The sequence below is a fragment of the Phascolarctos cinereus genome, unplaced genomic scaffold (genome assembly GCF_003287225.1).
Source record: "Phascolarctos cinereus isolate Bilbo 61053 unplaced genomic scaffold, phaCin_HiC Scaffold_5;HRSCAF=322, whole genome shotgun sequence".
Lineage (NCBI taxonomy): Eukaryota > Metazoa > Chordata > Mammalia > Diprotodontia > Phascolarctidae > Phascolarctos > Phascolarctos cinereus.
This window is the reverse complement of record NW_027555958.1, coordinates 61,034,894-61,050,978: the sequence shown is the minus strand read 5'-3', so window position 1 is coordinate 61,050,978 and position 16,085 is coordinate 61,034,894. Positions and strand designations below refer to the sequence as shown.

Sequence of the window (16,085 nt, the reverse complement as noted above, 5' to 3'; positions counted from 1 at the left end):
TAATGTAGCAGACAGGACAGCTAGGTGGCAGAGTGGATAGAGTGCTGGGCCTAGAGTCTGGAAGACTCATCTCCCTGAGTTCAAATCTGGCCTCAGACTCTTACTAGCTGTGTGACCCTGTGCGAGTCAATTCACCCTTTTTGGCTCAGTTTCCTCATCTGTAAAATAAGCTATAGAAAGAAATGGCAAAACAAACCAATATCTTTGCCAAGAAAACCCTGAACGGGGATTGTGACGAGTCGGACATGACTGAAAAACAACCAAACAACAATAACATGTATGTACAGATCTCTTCTTCTAGATTGCAGAAGAAAGGAACCCACCATACTTCATCTTCCCACTTATGTCTAGAACACAGCCTTGCAGATAGAAGGCTCTCAATAAAGGCTTGTTGCCTGAATGTATCTATTACATAAAATGAGCTATATCTGTTTTCTGAAGCAGTCTGTCAAATCATCAGGATCTTGACATTAGATTTAAAACGAGAATAATTAGAAAGTCTTATTTTCTAATTATCATTTATACATTATATATTTGTAATTCATTTTGATATATTATCTGTACATATCAGAATCGTGGTATGTACCAGAAAATTGTACCTATCATAACAATTCTCAAAGAGGTCCATTTCACTGGTGGTTGTTTTTTTTTTTTCTATATGACATTAAAAGAAAAAGATAAGGGCACCTCGAGTTTCAACTTGACATCTTCTTTTGTCTTAGAAATAAAGTCTAAACCAGAGATGGCTGACTCCACTCCGCTGCAGTACTGCCCATAAATAACCAATCTGAAAGGTAAAAAAAAGGACAAAAAGGGGGGGGGGGGGAAGAAATAGAAATGAATAACAAAGGACCAGAATGAAATGGGAGGCAGAGAGACAGAATATCTGTCTACATAAAACCACAATTAAGAAAATCTACAACAATTTAACTACTGATCAATCTACTAATTGGCTACTAATCAAGTTAGCACTAACCAGTAAATAACAACTAATCAACCAATTAACGAATCTTATATTAAGTGCCTACTGTGGCAGATGCTGTGGCAGCCATTAGAAGTAGGTAGGTGGTGTTGTGTGGTTAGAATCCTGGACCTGGAGTCAGGAAGACCTGAGTACAAATGTAGACTGAGACATTTACTAGCTGTCTGACCCTGGGAAAGTCACTTAACCTCCATTTGCCTCAGTTTCCACAACTGTAAAATAGCAATAATAACAGCACCTATCTTTTATTTGCAGGGTTGTTGTAAGGATCAAATGATATCATATTTCTAAAGCACTTAGTACAGCGCCTGGTGCATAGGCGTTATTAAATTCTTATTCCTTCCCCTTTCCCTCCCACCCCTCTCCTCCCCCGCCCCCCCCACCTGTTAGAGGGCAATAGTCAACATAAGAAAGTATTTGTTTATCCATGAACGTGAATTTGGCCTAATATAATGGGAGACTTATCAGCCTTATCCAGCTTTTAGCACAGTTCCTGGCACATAATAAGCATTTAATAAATGTTTATTGATTGATTATTGATTATTAGAGGCGTATTAAACATTGAGATTATTTTTAATAGTCACGTTAACTGTGGTATATCTGAGCCTTAGTTTTCTATGTAGCTTGATAGTTACCAACTGTGCCTTTTCATAGGTGATCCCCCATGCCTGGTTCATACTCCCCTTACTCACCTGTACCTAGCTTCCTTCAAGTTATGTCTCATTCACCACCTTCTTCATGAGGCATTTCTCAATCCTCTTAGTTACAAGTATTTTTTAAAATTTCATGATATTATACTGTATTACTTTATATTTTGGAGAGAGACTAGTCATTTCGTTAGCATGGAAACTCCCATTTCCTACGCAGGAAGCTCCTCTTACCTTTATAGATCAAAACCTGCTCTTAAATTGACAATCTTAGAGCACTGGGGGGCATTGAGAAGGTTAAGTGCTCAAGGTCACACAGGCAATATATATCAGAGGCAGGATTTGAACCCAGTTCTTTCCAACTGAAGCCAGTTCTCCATTCACTATACCATGCTGCCTTTCTGCTATTATACATATAATACTTGCTTCTCTGTCTACATATTGTATAGCATAGGCTCATTTTTGGTTTTGTATAGCAGACCCCTCACCATAGCTAGGGAGCGAGTGGCCAAGCTCAGGTTTTGATTGGAAGAGACTGAAAAGAAAGTCACACACCCATCAGACACTAGAAATGTGATCAAGGTCAGAGAAGAGAAGATGGAATCAGTGCATGTTCCCTTTGTAGAACCCTGTTTGTAAGTCTACTTCCCCTGCTCGATGAGACATGACAAGGAACAGGAAGAAGCTCCTGTCAGCAACAGGATACCAAACAGAAAAGAACCAGGCTCCTGTCATAATATCATATCACCATATCTTGACCACAGCAGGCATTTAATCAAGGTTTGGTGAATTGAATTAAATGTATAAAATGAAGAAAATGGCTTAGATGATTGCAAGAATGGTTTCAATGATTTCAAGAATGGCTTCTGGAATGGTTTCCCTTTCAATCTAAGAGCCACTGAAATCCCTGAGTAGTAAGGATGTTAATAAGAAGAACTCATATTTCTAAAGAGCTTTCATATTTACTAAGAACTTTCTAATAGTTATCTATAAAGTATGTAATAGAGGCTTTCTGATTCTCATTTTAAAGATGAATAAAAGGCATATAAAACTGTGCATACCCTTGGATCTAGCAATACCACTGCTAGGTCTATATCCCAAAGAAATCCAAAAAAAGGGAAAAGGAACTATTTGTACTAAAATATTTATAGTAGCTCTTTTTATGGTGGGTAAGAATTGGAAATTGAAGGGATGCCCATCAACTGGAGAATGGCTAAACAAGTTGTGGTACATGATTGTGATAGAATATTATTGTGCAGAAATAACAGGCAGGATGATCTCAGAAAAACCTGGAAAGACTTACATGCATAGTGAAGTAAACAGAACCAGGGGAATGCTGTACACAGTAACAGCAATATCATTCAATGAAGAACTGTTAATGACTTAGGTATTCTCAACAATACTCAGCAATACTCAACAATCCCGAAGAACTAATGATGAGGCATACTATCCACCTCCAGAAAAAAAATTGATATTGTTTGAATACAGACTGAAGCATGCCATTTTTCACTTTCTTTCAATTTTTTTCTTTTATTCTAATCTTCTTGCATGGAAATGTTTTACTTGGTTGCACATGTATAATCTGTACCAGGGAAGGGGAGAGGGGAGGGAGGAAAGATAGAATTTGGAACTCAAAACTTTAAATAAGAATGTTTCTAAAAATCGGGAAAAAAAAAAAAGAATATATATTTCCTGAGCACAAAAAAAGGCCTTGTCCAAAATAAAGGGAGGTTTAGAGGGAGAGGTGGCTTGCTCAGACTGACAGTTTAGCCCCAGTAATAATGTCCAAGTGATATTATTTATAGAAGTGTTTGGATTTTCATGTACTTTAATAGGGGAAAACAGAGGTAAATAGATCATTCAAAATAAATTTCAGAAAGATGTCAATTGCAAGAGCAGCATGATAGAGTGGATGCAAGGCAGCTAGGTAGTGCAGTGGATAGAATACTGGGCTTGAAATCAGTAAGACTCGACTTCCTGAGTTCAGATCTGGCCTCAGGAACTTACATGTGACCCTGGGCAAGTCACTTAACCTTAACCTCAGTTTCTCATCTGTAAAATGAGCTGGAGGGGGAAATGGCAAACCACTCCAGCATCTTTGCCAAGAAAACCCCCAACGGTGTCCTAAAGAGTCAAACACAACTGAAAAACAACTGAACACCAAAGTGGATAGGATATCAGTCTTCCAGTAAGGATTCTAATTCTCCTCTCCCCACTTAGATATTTAGTAGTTATGTGACTCTGAAAAAGTTATTTTACTTTGGTTTCCTTATTTGCAAAATAGAGATATTGGTATCACCTACCTTATAAGGTTACTGTGATGATTAAATGAAACAGTGTGTGTAAAGTACTTCGCAAACATGAAATGTGCTATATAGATACAAGTTATTATCATAAGACCTCCCTATTAACACAGAAGTTTGTTTTTATGTTACTAATCTATGCACACCAACATTTAGAAATGTTACTCAAATAAAGATATCATTTGCTAGGATATAGAAGCCAGTCCTTTTATATGTTTTTGATAATAAGACTGACTCTACCCATATCTCATCCTTTCTACTTCTCTATTATGTGTTGTCTTCCTCTCCACCTTCCTTGACAGTAGGGGCAGTCTTGTTTTCTTGTTTTTGTCTTCCTAGTGCTTAGCAGAGGGCCTGGCACATTAAGCATTTAATAAAGAGCTGTCCATCATCAACCTATCTATTATCTAGTTCTTTATAATCTATCTATCCTCAGATGAGGATAAAATGAGATAACATGTAGGGTTCTTTGCAAACCTACAAGTACTACATCTTAAGATTCAATCATTCTGACTGTATCTTAAACCATGCTCCAAAACCCTACATCCCATTTGTATAACCACTTCCTTCACTAGTCATTAACTTTCTATATGTGATTTTGCCCTTTCCATCTCCTCCTTATCTTCTCTTCAAAGCCTTCTGTTGGAAAGGGCAATGAAAACATTATCTATGTCCCCAAAGTTTTCACTTTCTTGACCAGGACTTCATAATTTCTAGACCTAATTTGTAGGTAGGGGTAATTTGTCTCTATATGATCAACACACCAATGGACAGTGGTCTTCAAGAAGTTCTCCCTTACCTCCTAGATATGCAGGTCTTTTGATTTTTTGTGTCAGTCTAGGTATATAGCTATGGCTGCCGGAGTATCACCTTAGCAGACAGTTGACAACCAACATAAGTCTTAGTAAAGGAAAACTCACTTTTGTTATATAAACAATATCATCAAACAGATTCCTTGTTTGTTTGATTGATTGTTTTTGTTTGTTTTATTTTGTTTTGTTTGTTTGTTTTATGCTAAATAGAACCTCATGCCTGAAATATTCTTGCTTCAAAAAGTCCTAGTTAAAATCCCACTTTCCAGGGGCAGCTAGGTGGCTCAATGGATAGAGCACTGGCCCTGAAGTCGGGGGGACCTGAGTTCAAATCTGGCCTCAGACAAAACACTTGCCACTTACTAGCTGTGTGACCCTAGGCAAGTCACTTAACCCCAATTGCCTTAAAAAAAAAAAACTTTCCACAAGAAATCTTTCCTGATAGCCCTTAACTCTAATGCCTTCCTTCTGTTGACTACCTCCAATTAATCCTGTAAGTGGTTTGTTGGACATGGTTATCTATGTGATGTCACCCCCATTAGACTCTGAGCTTCTTGAGAGCAGGGACTGTATTTTGTTTTCCTTTGTATTCCTCAGTACTTAGCACAGTGCCTGACATACAGTAGGCATTTAAAAAATGATTATTCACTGACTGACTACTACATATAGTAGATACTTTAATCCATTTTCTTGAGTTTAATCTAAACCAATCTCCTACTTTTTTATATGCAGAAACCAAGGCACAAAGAGAAAAAAGTGACTCAAAACCATATATTTATGGGAAAGCTATTAGGACTAGATCCCAGATCATCTGTCTCTCCTCCCTGTGCTCTTTACCCCATACCACAAAGATTCTGGGTTAAAAAAAAAAAAGAGGCACCCACAATGCTGTAAGAATCCATTACCTTGAGATGAAGATTTTGTGTTTAACTGACTAGAACACAGCCAGATGTAGAGGAGGCTGATTAAAAAATAATTTTCATTTCAGCCTTGGCACAAAGCACCAATGCTTCCAATGGTGGCCCACGTCCGGTCAAATGAGTAATGGAAAGGTTAAAAATATTGAAAGTTACTTTTCCCTTCAGAACTCTGCCCAATACATTGGCCAACTATGATTCTAGAGAGACTAAGGATGAAGAATGCTACTCATCTCCTAACAGAGAGCTGATAGATTCACAAACATGGCCAATGTGAGAATTCATATTGCTTGCCTATGCATATTTGTTATGAGGGTTTTATTTTTCTTTCTTTTTTTCCAGTTGGGGAATAGATTGGCAGAAAAGAAAAATAAATGCTTGTTAGTTAGATAGGCAGAAAAGAAAAATAAATGCTTGTTAGTTTAAAAAAATAATTTTAAAAAGTTACCTTTCCTTGTAGTTAATGAAAATTTGATATAAATTCTGGTCATTTTTATTGACAATGGAGTCATTAATCTCTTGTGTCAGGCTTCGGTGAACTTTCACTAGTTCCTTGAAAAAAGAAAATAATATCACAGAACATTAATAATCAAATTCTTCGAGAGCCCACCTTCCTTAGCCCACCCTATCACCCAAACCCTTAACAACACAGAACCCAAATTATGGTTGGAGTTGCTGCTCATCACTGAATTGATTTATCTGTCCATACAAATCTGCCAATATTAGGGTGGTAGATATATTTTTAAAGAAATAAATCACACGTGGGAAATAGCAGACTTTGCCTTCAAATGTCAGTGTCCATGCAAACAGAGAAATTAACTCACTAGTTATTAAGAGCTAATTTATCCACCATGCAAAAATATGTGTGGCTCCTTTTTATCCACTTTATAATCATTTAAAACTTTTAAATAAAATTAGTCAAGTGTTTAATGTTTTATTGACAAGAGAAAGTAATGATTATGTCCCTGGCTGTGAAAAATTAGATTTGCACATTGGTCAATTAGTGGTATCCTTATGCTAAGCTAATAGCAGTCACACTAAATTGCTTAAAACATCAGACAGTTAATGGCAGAAAGAAAGAGCTAATAAATTTGACTAAATAGTTGAGCAGAGCTACTCAACAGCCAGAAGTTTACAATTTTTCTGAAAGGCAAATAATTTCTAAACTTCAGACAGAAAATGTACATCATAACTGAAAAGAGATAGACACCTCTTTGATTTTCCCATTATCTCCTCCTTGGTGCCTTTGAGTATACCTTGGCTTAAAAGACTAATTTTTGCATAGGAGAATGGAAATAAAAGCAGAGTTATTTGTCCTTGTCATTTTGTTGAGATAACTGTAAAATCCACAATAATTGGAATGTCAAATGGTTCCTAAGATCAGATGCTGTAATCTAGGAGGTTCTACATCTCAAGCTTTCTAGGACAAGCATTATTTTTTTGTATGCTGAGAGGCAAATTGACATGATGAGTACTTCTGCCCACTGTGCGAAAAATCAATGTGTGTGCATGGGAAGACATAAATGAACAGACACAGAGTAAAGTAAGCAGAACCAGGAAAACAATATGTGAGATGACTACGATGAAAATGGAAAGAACAACAAAATAACCTCAACTGAATACTGCACATCATAATAACCAAGCTTGAGCCCAAAGAGGAGATATGGGAAGGACTTTACCAGCCTCTATATAAAGAAGGGGGCCTATAGGTATAGAAAACTACATAGATCAGACTGTCTATATCTTCATTAATTTCACCGAATTGTCCTCCCACCCCTCCTTATTTTTTCATCCTTTTTATAAGGGATGACTCTCTGGGAAAGAGATAGTGGGGGAGTACCACATTTTTCGATAGAGTCTTATAATAATAACAGCTCACATTTATATAGCACTTTAAGATTTCCAAAGTGCTTAATACAGACTATCTCATTTGATCATCACAATAACCCTATTTTTTGTTGTTCAATCATTTCAATCATATCTGACTCTTTATGACCCCATTTGAGATTTTCTTGGTAAAGACACTGAAGTGGTTTGCCATTTCTTCCTCCAGCTCATTTTACAGATGAGGAAACTGAAGCAAACAGGATGAATTGACTTGCCCCAGTTCACACAACTAGTAAATGTCTGAGGCCAGATTTGAACTCAGGGAGATCAGTCAGTATTCTTACCTTCAGGCCCTGTACTCTATCTATTGTGCCACCTAGCCGCCCCCACAACAGCCCTATAAGGTAAATGATACCTGTATCCCCATTTTGCATATGAGGAAACCAAGGTAAAATAACTTTGCAGGCACATAGCAACTAAGTGCCTACGGGAGATTCAAACCTAGGCCTTCCTGACTTCAAGTCTAGCACCCTATTCATTATACTATGAGGCTTTTGCAATTAGCATCTTCCTTAAATTAATTTTGAGTAAGCCATCTATTTGCCTCTATTTCCTTGTTGAAGTACATGAAAATCCAACCACTCCTCTAAATAAATTCACTTGGGCATTGTTACTACTAAAATATTTTATGCAATGAAAAAGTATTTGGGATCTACCCAGAACTTGAAGGCAAATGTTTGAATGATGGACATGGCAAAACAGAGAAGAGGAGGGAGAGAAAATGGTACTAGGACAATCCACTGAACACAAGAGGATTAGGGAGGTCTGGGCCAACGTAAGGATGATGAAAGAGCTAAGAAATGTTACTAAAATAGCATACCCACTTATCTCATAGACCATATTCTTTTTACAATGGATGTAGAACATATACCACTAAATAGGAGGATAGCTTCTGAATTCTTTCTTTTGGGAGAAAGAGAAAAGTAGAAAATTGTCTTCATCCAGACAGGAGGGAAATTTTATTGAAGTGTACCAGCATATAGACTATAATAATTAAATATATGTTTATTCATTTATTCTTTGCCTGAATGGTGACTAAAATTTTTCTTTTAAAACTTTAAGGGAAGCATCTTAGAACTATAAGGTAAATACAGAAATGGATAAAATGCATAGCCATAATAATAGCCAAGATATATAGAGTCCTTCAAGGTTTGCAAAGCATTTTACAAATATTATCTTATTTTGTCCTTATAACAACCCTGGAAGGTACATGCTATTATTACCTCTGTTTTACAGATGAGAAAATTGAGGCAGGTAGATGTTAAATGGCTTGCTCAGAGCTACACAGCATGACTGGCTGTAGCTGGATTTGAGCTCATGTATTCCTAGTTCCAGGTCTTATGCTCTATCCATTGCACCTACCACCTTTCTTGCCTTGGCAAGAAACACAGTAGGTACTGATTTCCTTAGAAAGTTCTGGATGATAGAAGTTCTCTGGAGAATGATATGGAACATAAATCTTTGTGCCCCAAAACATTCTGCAATTACAAACTGGAATGTAGAAAGCATAATAAGATGAAGTGAAACCAACAAAGAAATAAACTTATTCCCAAACTAACATGTTTTATGTGTTTCTCATGACATATTCTTAAAGCTTATCCATGTCTTCAATTTAAACCACAGGATCTTTACTTACAGGAATGTTGATGAAGACAGTATCGAACTCTGTAGCTGTCAGAAATCTTTTCAGTGGTGTCATGAAATACTGTAATGAGACAATGCAGATGCTACTGTTATGTTGGGTTCTTGTTTTCTAATTCACACAATATCTTTTTCAATCAACCGTCCAACCGTCAACCAGTTATTGAACATCTAATGTATATTCAACACTGTACTAATAATCGCCATGGGGATTACAAAAGCATAAGGGATTTACGATCTAGTTGAAAAGACAGGGCATGCACACATAAAAAGTTAGCAAACAACAAATGGCAGTCTATTGTAAGGGCAAAATGAGTAGGGTATTAAGCGAAAAATAAAATAGATGTATAACTAGGGCAAAATGATCAGGGCTTTGCACCAGAGCATCAAATTCAGAAGTCACCGATGGCATTTAAAGCTCTTCAAAATAGAACAATGGAGTATAACCTCTAGTTAGCAAGGATAATTAGTTAATTATGAAGTTACTTTATGGCATGCTTTTTCCTTAACCCTAACCCACTTCTTACACTCCATCTACCATGAATAATAATAACAGTAATACTAGCTAATATTTATAGAGCACCTACTATGTGCCAGGCTCTGTGCTAAGTGCTTTATAATTATTACCCCACTTGATCCTCACAACAACACTATGAGGTAGGTGCTATTATTTTCTTCATTTTATAGATAAGGAAACTGAAGAAGAGGTTAAGTGATCTGCCTGGGGTCATACAACTAGCAAGCATCTGAAGTCTGATCTGAACTCAGGTCTTCCTGAGGGCAGGTCCGGTACTTCATCCATTGCTCCAACTAGCAGCCCCTGGTTGTGAACTCCTTGGTTACAAAAAATTGCTAGTTTGGGCTCTGGGAGAAGGTAAGATTTTTTAATATTTAATAACTGATCTGTTCTGTGATATTTTCCAAAGCAAAGTGTTAGATAAATGAAAACTATAGCATGCATTTGTTTTGACAATATAAACATTGGGATTTTGTTATCCACAAAAATGTTAACCACTTACTTTTTCTATTGACTCCAATGTTTCTGTATACTTCTCTTCTGTCTGTCTGATCTCTGCAAGGCAACAGCTTCGTATGTCATTTTCCAGACACTTCTGCAATTAGAAATGAATAAAACTACAATATTATTTAATGCACTACAACTCACTGATCTGTTCAGTATTAGAATCAAGAAAACGCATGATTATTTGTAGGCGTTCAAAATTTCAACACTAAAAAAATGACAGGTAGTTGATATTAAATACCAATCGTAAGGCATCAAAAATTGATTTTCAATTTTGGAACAGAGTAAATAAGAAAAGGTGAGAGAGTTAAGGAAGCGTGATAGAAAAAGCACTGGGCTTAAATCCAGAATACTCTACTACACACTAATTAAATCATAAGGTGGAACTGAATTTATCTGTTTGCTTTTGTCATCTGTAAAATAGGCATAATTATGCTCTAGACCTCATGGGATTGTTACGTGAAACAATAAACTGTAAAGGACTATGTAAAGTGCTATACTAATTATTAAGAACAACAATTAGAATAAGAATAAAGGTAAAATATATATATATTCCTTTGAAATAAAAGAGTCTGTAACTTTGATAGACTTAGCTTTTCTCAGGAATGCAAGGATCTAGACCTCTCCAAAAGTCTCATGATGGAAAATGTCCATATCCAGAGAAAGAACTATGGAGTTTGAATGCAGGTTAAAGCATACTATTTGTTCTTTTTTTTTTCTTCTGTTGGTTCTTCTTATTGGTTCTAATTTTTCTTTGCAACTTGACTAATGTGAAAATATATTTAATAAGAATGCATATGTAGAGCCTATATCAGATCGCATGCCGTCTTGGGGAGGGAGGTGGGGACAGAAAGAGAGAAAATTTAAAACTCAAAAGCTTATGGAAGTGATTGCTGAAAACTAAAAACAAATTAACATATAAAAAAAGAAATTAAAGAGTCTGCCTGGTGCAGAGTGAAAAAATACAGGATGTGAAGTCAGAAGATGAGGGCTTGAATCTCAGCTTTGCTACTTATTACTTTTATGACACTGGGAAAGTCACTTAACCCCTGTGGACCAACTGGTTTTTCTTATCCATCAAACATGTGTTGGGGGGCAGGGTGGAGGGGTTAGACGATCTTTAAGACTCCCAGCTATAAATCTATGATCTAATGGGTTAGAATTCCATATCTCTCACTTGTTATCTGTGTGACCTTGGGCAAGTCACTAAACTCTCTAGGTCTCAGCGTCCTCATCTGTAAAATAAAGGGGTCCTTTCTAGCTCCAAATCCTTAAAACTATGATTCTAAGAAAACTTCCTTTTCTTACTTTTTTTTTAAAGAAATTTACAATCACTTCCAATGAGCAACTCCCCTTTCCAGGCATGTGTCTCTATGTGCGTAATGACTGCTTCTAGAAATCCCAACCAAAGCAATGCTGAGAAATTGTCCAGGATGAAAACTTTAAGTACTTTTCCAAGAAATGGAATCTTGGTGTCTGACTTCTTACTTACAGGGCCACTTATACTGCCGTGTTCCACATCGGTAAAGCCCGCCCTTAGAAACAGAGGGAAGCAGAACATTGGAGCAATCTTCCCAGGGCGGCAAAGTTTCAGTAACATAGGAATAGGAGGAAGGAGCTCAGTTAAGCCATGCAAATGTATTATAGGTTTTTAAACATAGAAATGTGGCATTCAGCAGGAAGGAGGAGGTGGTATTTTAAGGCAGGAACAATGTCATTTCAACTAACTCTTCTTTTCATGTATGCTAGAGTACTTGATTTTATCCCCCATCTAATCTCCAGCGAAAATGGACTATTGACCATTCCCTAAACAAGTCTGTTGTTGTTGTTGTTGTTGTTGAGTTGTCTCAGTTGCATCCAACTCTTATGACCCCATTTGGGGTTTTCTTCGAAAAGACCCTGGAGTGGTTTGCCTTTTCCTTCCTCATTTTACAGATGAGGAAACTGTGGCAAACAGGGTAAAGTGACTTGCCTAGGGTCACACAGCTATGAAGTATCTGAGGCCAGATTTGGACTTAGGAAGAGGAGTCTTCCTAACTCCAGGCCCAGCACTCTATCCACCACGCCACCTAGCTGCCCCTAACAAGTCTGTAGCCTTCATATTGTCATACTTTTGCTCATACCACTAATTTCCCATGCCATCAGTGCTCTCTCCAACCACATTTACCCTTCAAAGTTCAATTGCTACCTCCTTCAGGAAGTCTTTCTTGATTCCCCATCTGAAGTCATGGTCCCTTTTTGTACCTGTCTTATGTATTTTCAGCACTTCAAAATGTTCATGATCATCTTGGTGTGAAAGATTCCCTATAGGCTTTCCAGGTTCTTGATGGTGGGCAAGATGTGAGGATTATATGAATCCACAGAAAAATTTAGGGCCTACTCAATAGGACCTAGGGCCATTCAAAAGAGATTAACCTAATAACCCAGTTGGGGAAAAGCAAGTCAATTAAAAATTCACAATGCATATGCTGTGATACAAATTTAGATGGACATCCCATTGAATTAATTCATCTGTGCATATATCTTGGATGGGCAAAGCAAATAAGCATAAAACTTCTTCCAGAAATGAATAATGGGAAGAGAGGGGACTTGGTCATTTTTGTGTGAACACATCTCCTCTGAACTGAATGCTCATAAAGGATAGAGACTATGTTTTGTTTAGCTTTGCATTCCCATGATGCTTAGTAAGTATTTGGTCAATGAATATTTAAATTAGTGATGATTATCTGAAATAAATGCTAAGGATGAACCTCTTTTCAGGAGTTTTTAAAAAAAAATCTCAGCATGATTTAGGATAAAATAGTCTACAACAGAAGCAAGACAGAATAATAGAAGAAAATTGCTTTAATGAGGAGAAAGGGCTTAAATAATAGTTTCTAAAGAAGACCGAGCTACTAAAAACAATTAGGCTTGAAATTAATGATATGTTTCTGAGTTACTTGGTATATTGAATACATATTGAGAAAAATTTAGGGTCATGTTATTTACTAACATCTATTCAAGAGAGTTCCCATTCAAAAGAATTCATAAAAAAAAAACTGAAGTTATGTGAACTGGTCTGAGGAAGGAAGGAAGGAAGGAAGGAAGGAAGGAAGGAAGGAAGGAAGGAAGGAAGGAAGAAACAAAGAAACAGAGAGAGAGAGAAAGAAAGAAGAAAAAATAAAAGAAGGAAGGAAAGAAAATAGAAGGAAAGAATAGAAAAAAAAACCTAGTAGCAAGATAATAAGAATTCTCAAGTACTTCAACTTAATGATTCCATGCTGGAATAGCTCCCTTCATTTTTAAGAAAATGGGAAGGTTGCAAAGGTTGAATTGAGCACCATAAGTTTGTGAAACTGCATTGGCAAGTTTTTTGTTTGTTTGGGGGGACTTGATTGAGAGTTAAAGACACTACAAATGTTGAATGACTAAAAGTATCACCTAAAGAGCATTGAAGAGGATAGATGCGAGCAGGAGTCGTGAAAAAGAATCAGAGTAAAGGAGGTCATCAAAGAAATGTATGAGCAAAAAAGGATGATGCTACTAATTTGGGCAAAGGGATAACAGGCAGAAAGACCATGGGGTCCACTCAAGTCCTTGTGATGTCACGAAGAAGTGACAAAAGCTCCTAGAATACCAGGTGAACCCCTACAGAAAACTAAGGGTAAGACTAGGGACAGGAATCACATAGGATGAACAGGCATGAATAAGTTCTACTCTGGATAGCTAGGTGGGACAGTGGGTACAGCACTGGGCGTAGAGTCAGGAAGACCTGGGTTCAAACCTACTCTCCGATACTTAGCTGTGTAACCCTGGGCAAATTACTTCACTCTATATGCCTCAGTTTCCTCACTTGCAAAATGGGTATTATAATATCTACCTCTCAGTGTTATTGTGAGGATCAAATGAAATAATCTTTATAAAGCACTTAGCCCATTGCTTGGCACATAGCAGGTGCTTAAAATCTTACCTTACCTGCATCAGAGGGCCTACATCACTGAGCATTTGAGTAGTTCTTTTTTTCTTTAAAATAGCATAAACAATGCACAGTGATTAAATGCCTTTGAGAATCTAATTTCTAGGTAAATACTTTCCTAAGGAGCAATGGAATCATTTTCCTAGGATAGTTTGAGAAAAGAAGTCAACAGCCATGTTTTTGAGTTGCCTTAAGGAGTTGTGCCTAGAATTAGATGGCTGAGCAATGGTTTTTTGAGGTCCATTCATGTCTTTACAATTATGATCTCAAGAAAAATATAAAATGTACAACTGACTCAATCCTACCTTTCTTTATTGTGATAAATGTAAGTAAAATCACAGAATCAGAATCACAGAAATTGAGAGTTGTATAGAGCTCCCATGGCTCATTAGTCAAGCCCATATATGAAAGGAATACCCAGAAAAGAACAGAACAAGAAAAGAATACCTAGAAAAGAACAGAACAAGCATTTATTAAGTGTCGATTACACACCAAGCACTTTACAAATATTTTCTTACTACATTCTCCAAAGAACTCTGCAAATCATACAACCTCTTTTGAGTCCATTTCCTCACCTGTGAAATGATGGGATTCAATTCAATGGCCTATGAGGGTATTTGCATCACTAATTCTATCATCCTCTCCCTTCCCTTACCTCTATTTCTATGATTCTTTTTTTTTTTTTTGCTAGGCAATGGGGTTGAGTGATTTGCCCAGGGTCACACAGCTAGAAAGTGTTATGTGTCTGAGGCCACATTTGAACTCAGGTCCTCCTGAATCCAGGGCCAGTGCTCTATCCACTGTACCACCTAGCTGCCCCTATTTCTATAATTCTTAATCCACTATGCTATGCTGCCCTCTCACTTACTATAATAACACTACAATTTCTATGATTCACCTCATCATCGACTGGTTCTACGGACTTAGGTATTGGTGGTGGTCTTTAGTCATGTTCAGTGGTTTCTGACCTTCTGTGACCCCTTGTGGGGTCTTCTTGGCAAAGGTACTGGAGTGGTTTCCCTTTTCCTTCTCCAACTCATTTTATAGATGAAGAAACTGAGGCAACAGGGTTAAGTGACTTGCCCAGGGTCACATAGCTAGTAAGTGTCTGAGGACAGATTTGAATTCAGGTCTTCCTGACTCTAGGCCCAGCACTCCTATCCACTGTACCACCTAGCTGTCCTGGACTTAAGTATACCTGATATTTAAGATTTAAGGCATTTTAAGTGGAATACTGGACACGCCAATTTTGCCTGCCACAGAGTGTTGCAGCCCCTACCACGTGGTTCGGGGTAGCCTCCTTTGATTAGTTGTCTGAATCTTTAGAACTGGAGAGACTGAGCTGTCCACTCTTTTTTTTCCCCCACAATGTGTTGTTGGCTCCTATCTGTTGCGACCAGCACAGATGCCATGAACTGAACCAGTGAGAGGGGAAAGACTTGATTTCTCCAGCTCTCTCTCTTTTACCCTGTGTTCAAGAACTTGCCCTGAGGAGATGTTTCTTTCTGTCTGTATTGTTTGTCCTTAGTTTCAGGGGCTGGAGGCAATTCCCACAGGGCTCAGGGGTTTGAACCATGACCATCTAGGAGCCAGGCAGAATGGCACAGCCAGCCAGCCTAATAAAGAAGTCCTGAAAAGCCTGGCTTCTTTGGAACTTGAGCCCAAGGAGAGTTTTTGCACTTGGAAATGGGACTGCCCTATAGGGGAATTGAGCTAAACCATGAACCTAATCTTCCCCTCCTCAGAGAATGAGGTGGTGCAAAGTGGAAGAGGAACTATGCCTCCCATGTATTAGGAAAGAAAGTTTATATATTTGTTAATATGCTTCCTGTAGTAAAAATTCCTTTGTTAAAAAAAAAAAGTCCTGTGGTATGTGGGGTCTCGTTTGAGATAAAATTTGGGCCCTTTGCTTTTGCAGGG

At 37.5% G+C, this 16,085-nt stretch overlaps 1 protein-coding gene across 1 annotated transcript in view; it reads right to left on the bottom strand.

Annotated features, from left to right (window-relative positions):
- Positions 1 to 16,085, bottom strand: part of VAV3 (vav guanine nucleotide exchange factor 3) — a 450,109-nt gene that overhangs the window by 217,334 nt on the left and 216,690 nt on the right. Inside the window, exons 6-9 of the mRNA XM_021000329.2 lie at positions 10,209 to 10,301; positions 9,185 to 9,253; positions 6,110 to 6,213; positions 688 to 787 (exon numbers count right to left, since the gene is read on the bottom strand). Of these exons, the coding sequence (XP_020855988.1) occupies positions 688 to 787; positions 6,110 to 6,213; positions 9,185 to 9,253; positions 10,209 to 10,301 (366 nt within the window). The remainder of the gene's footprint in view (positions 1 to 687; positions 788 to 6,109; positions 6,214 to 9,184; positions 9,254 to 10,208; positions 10,302 to 16,085) is intronic.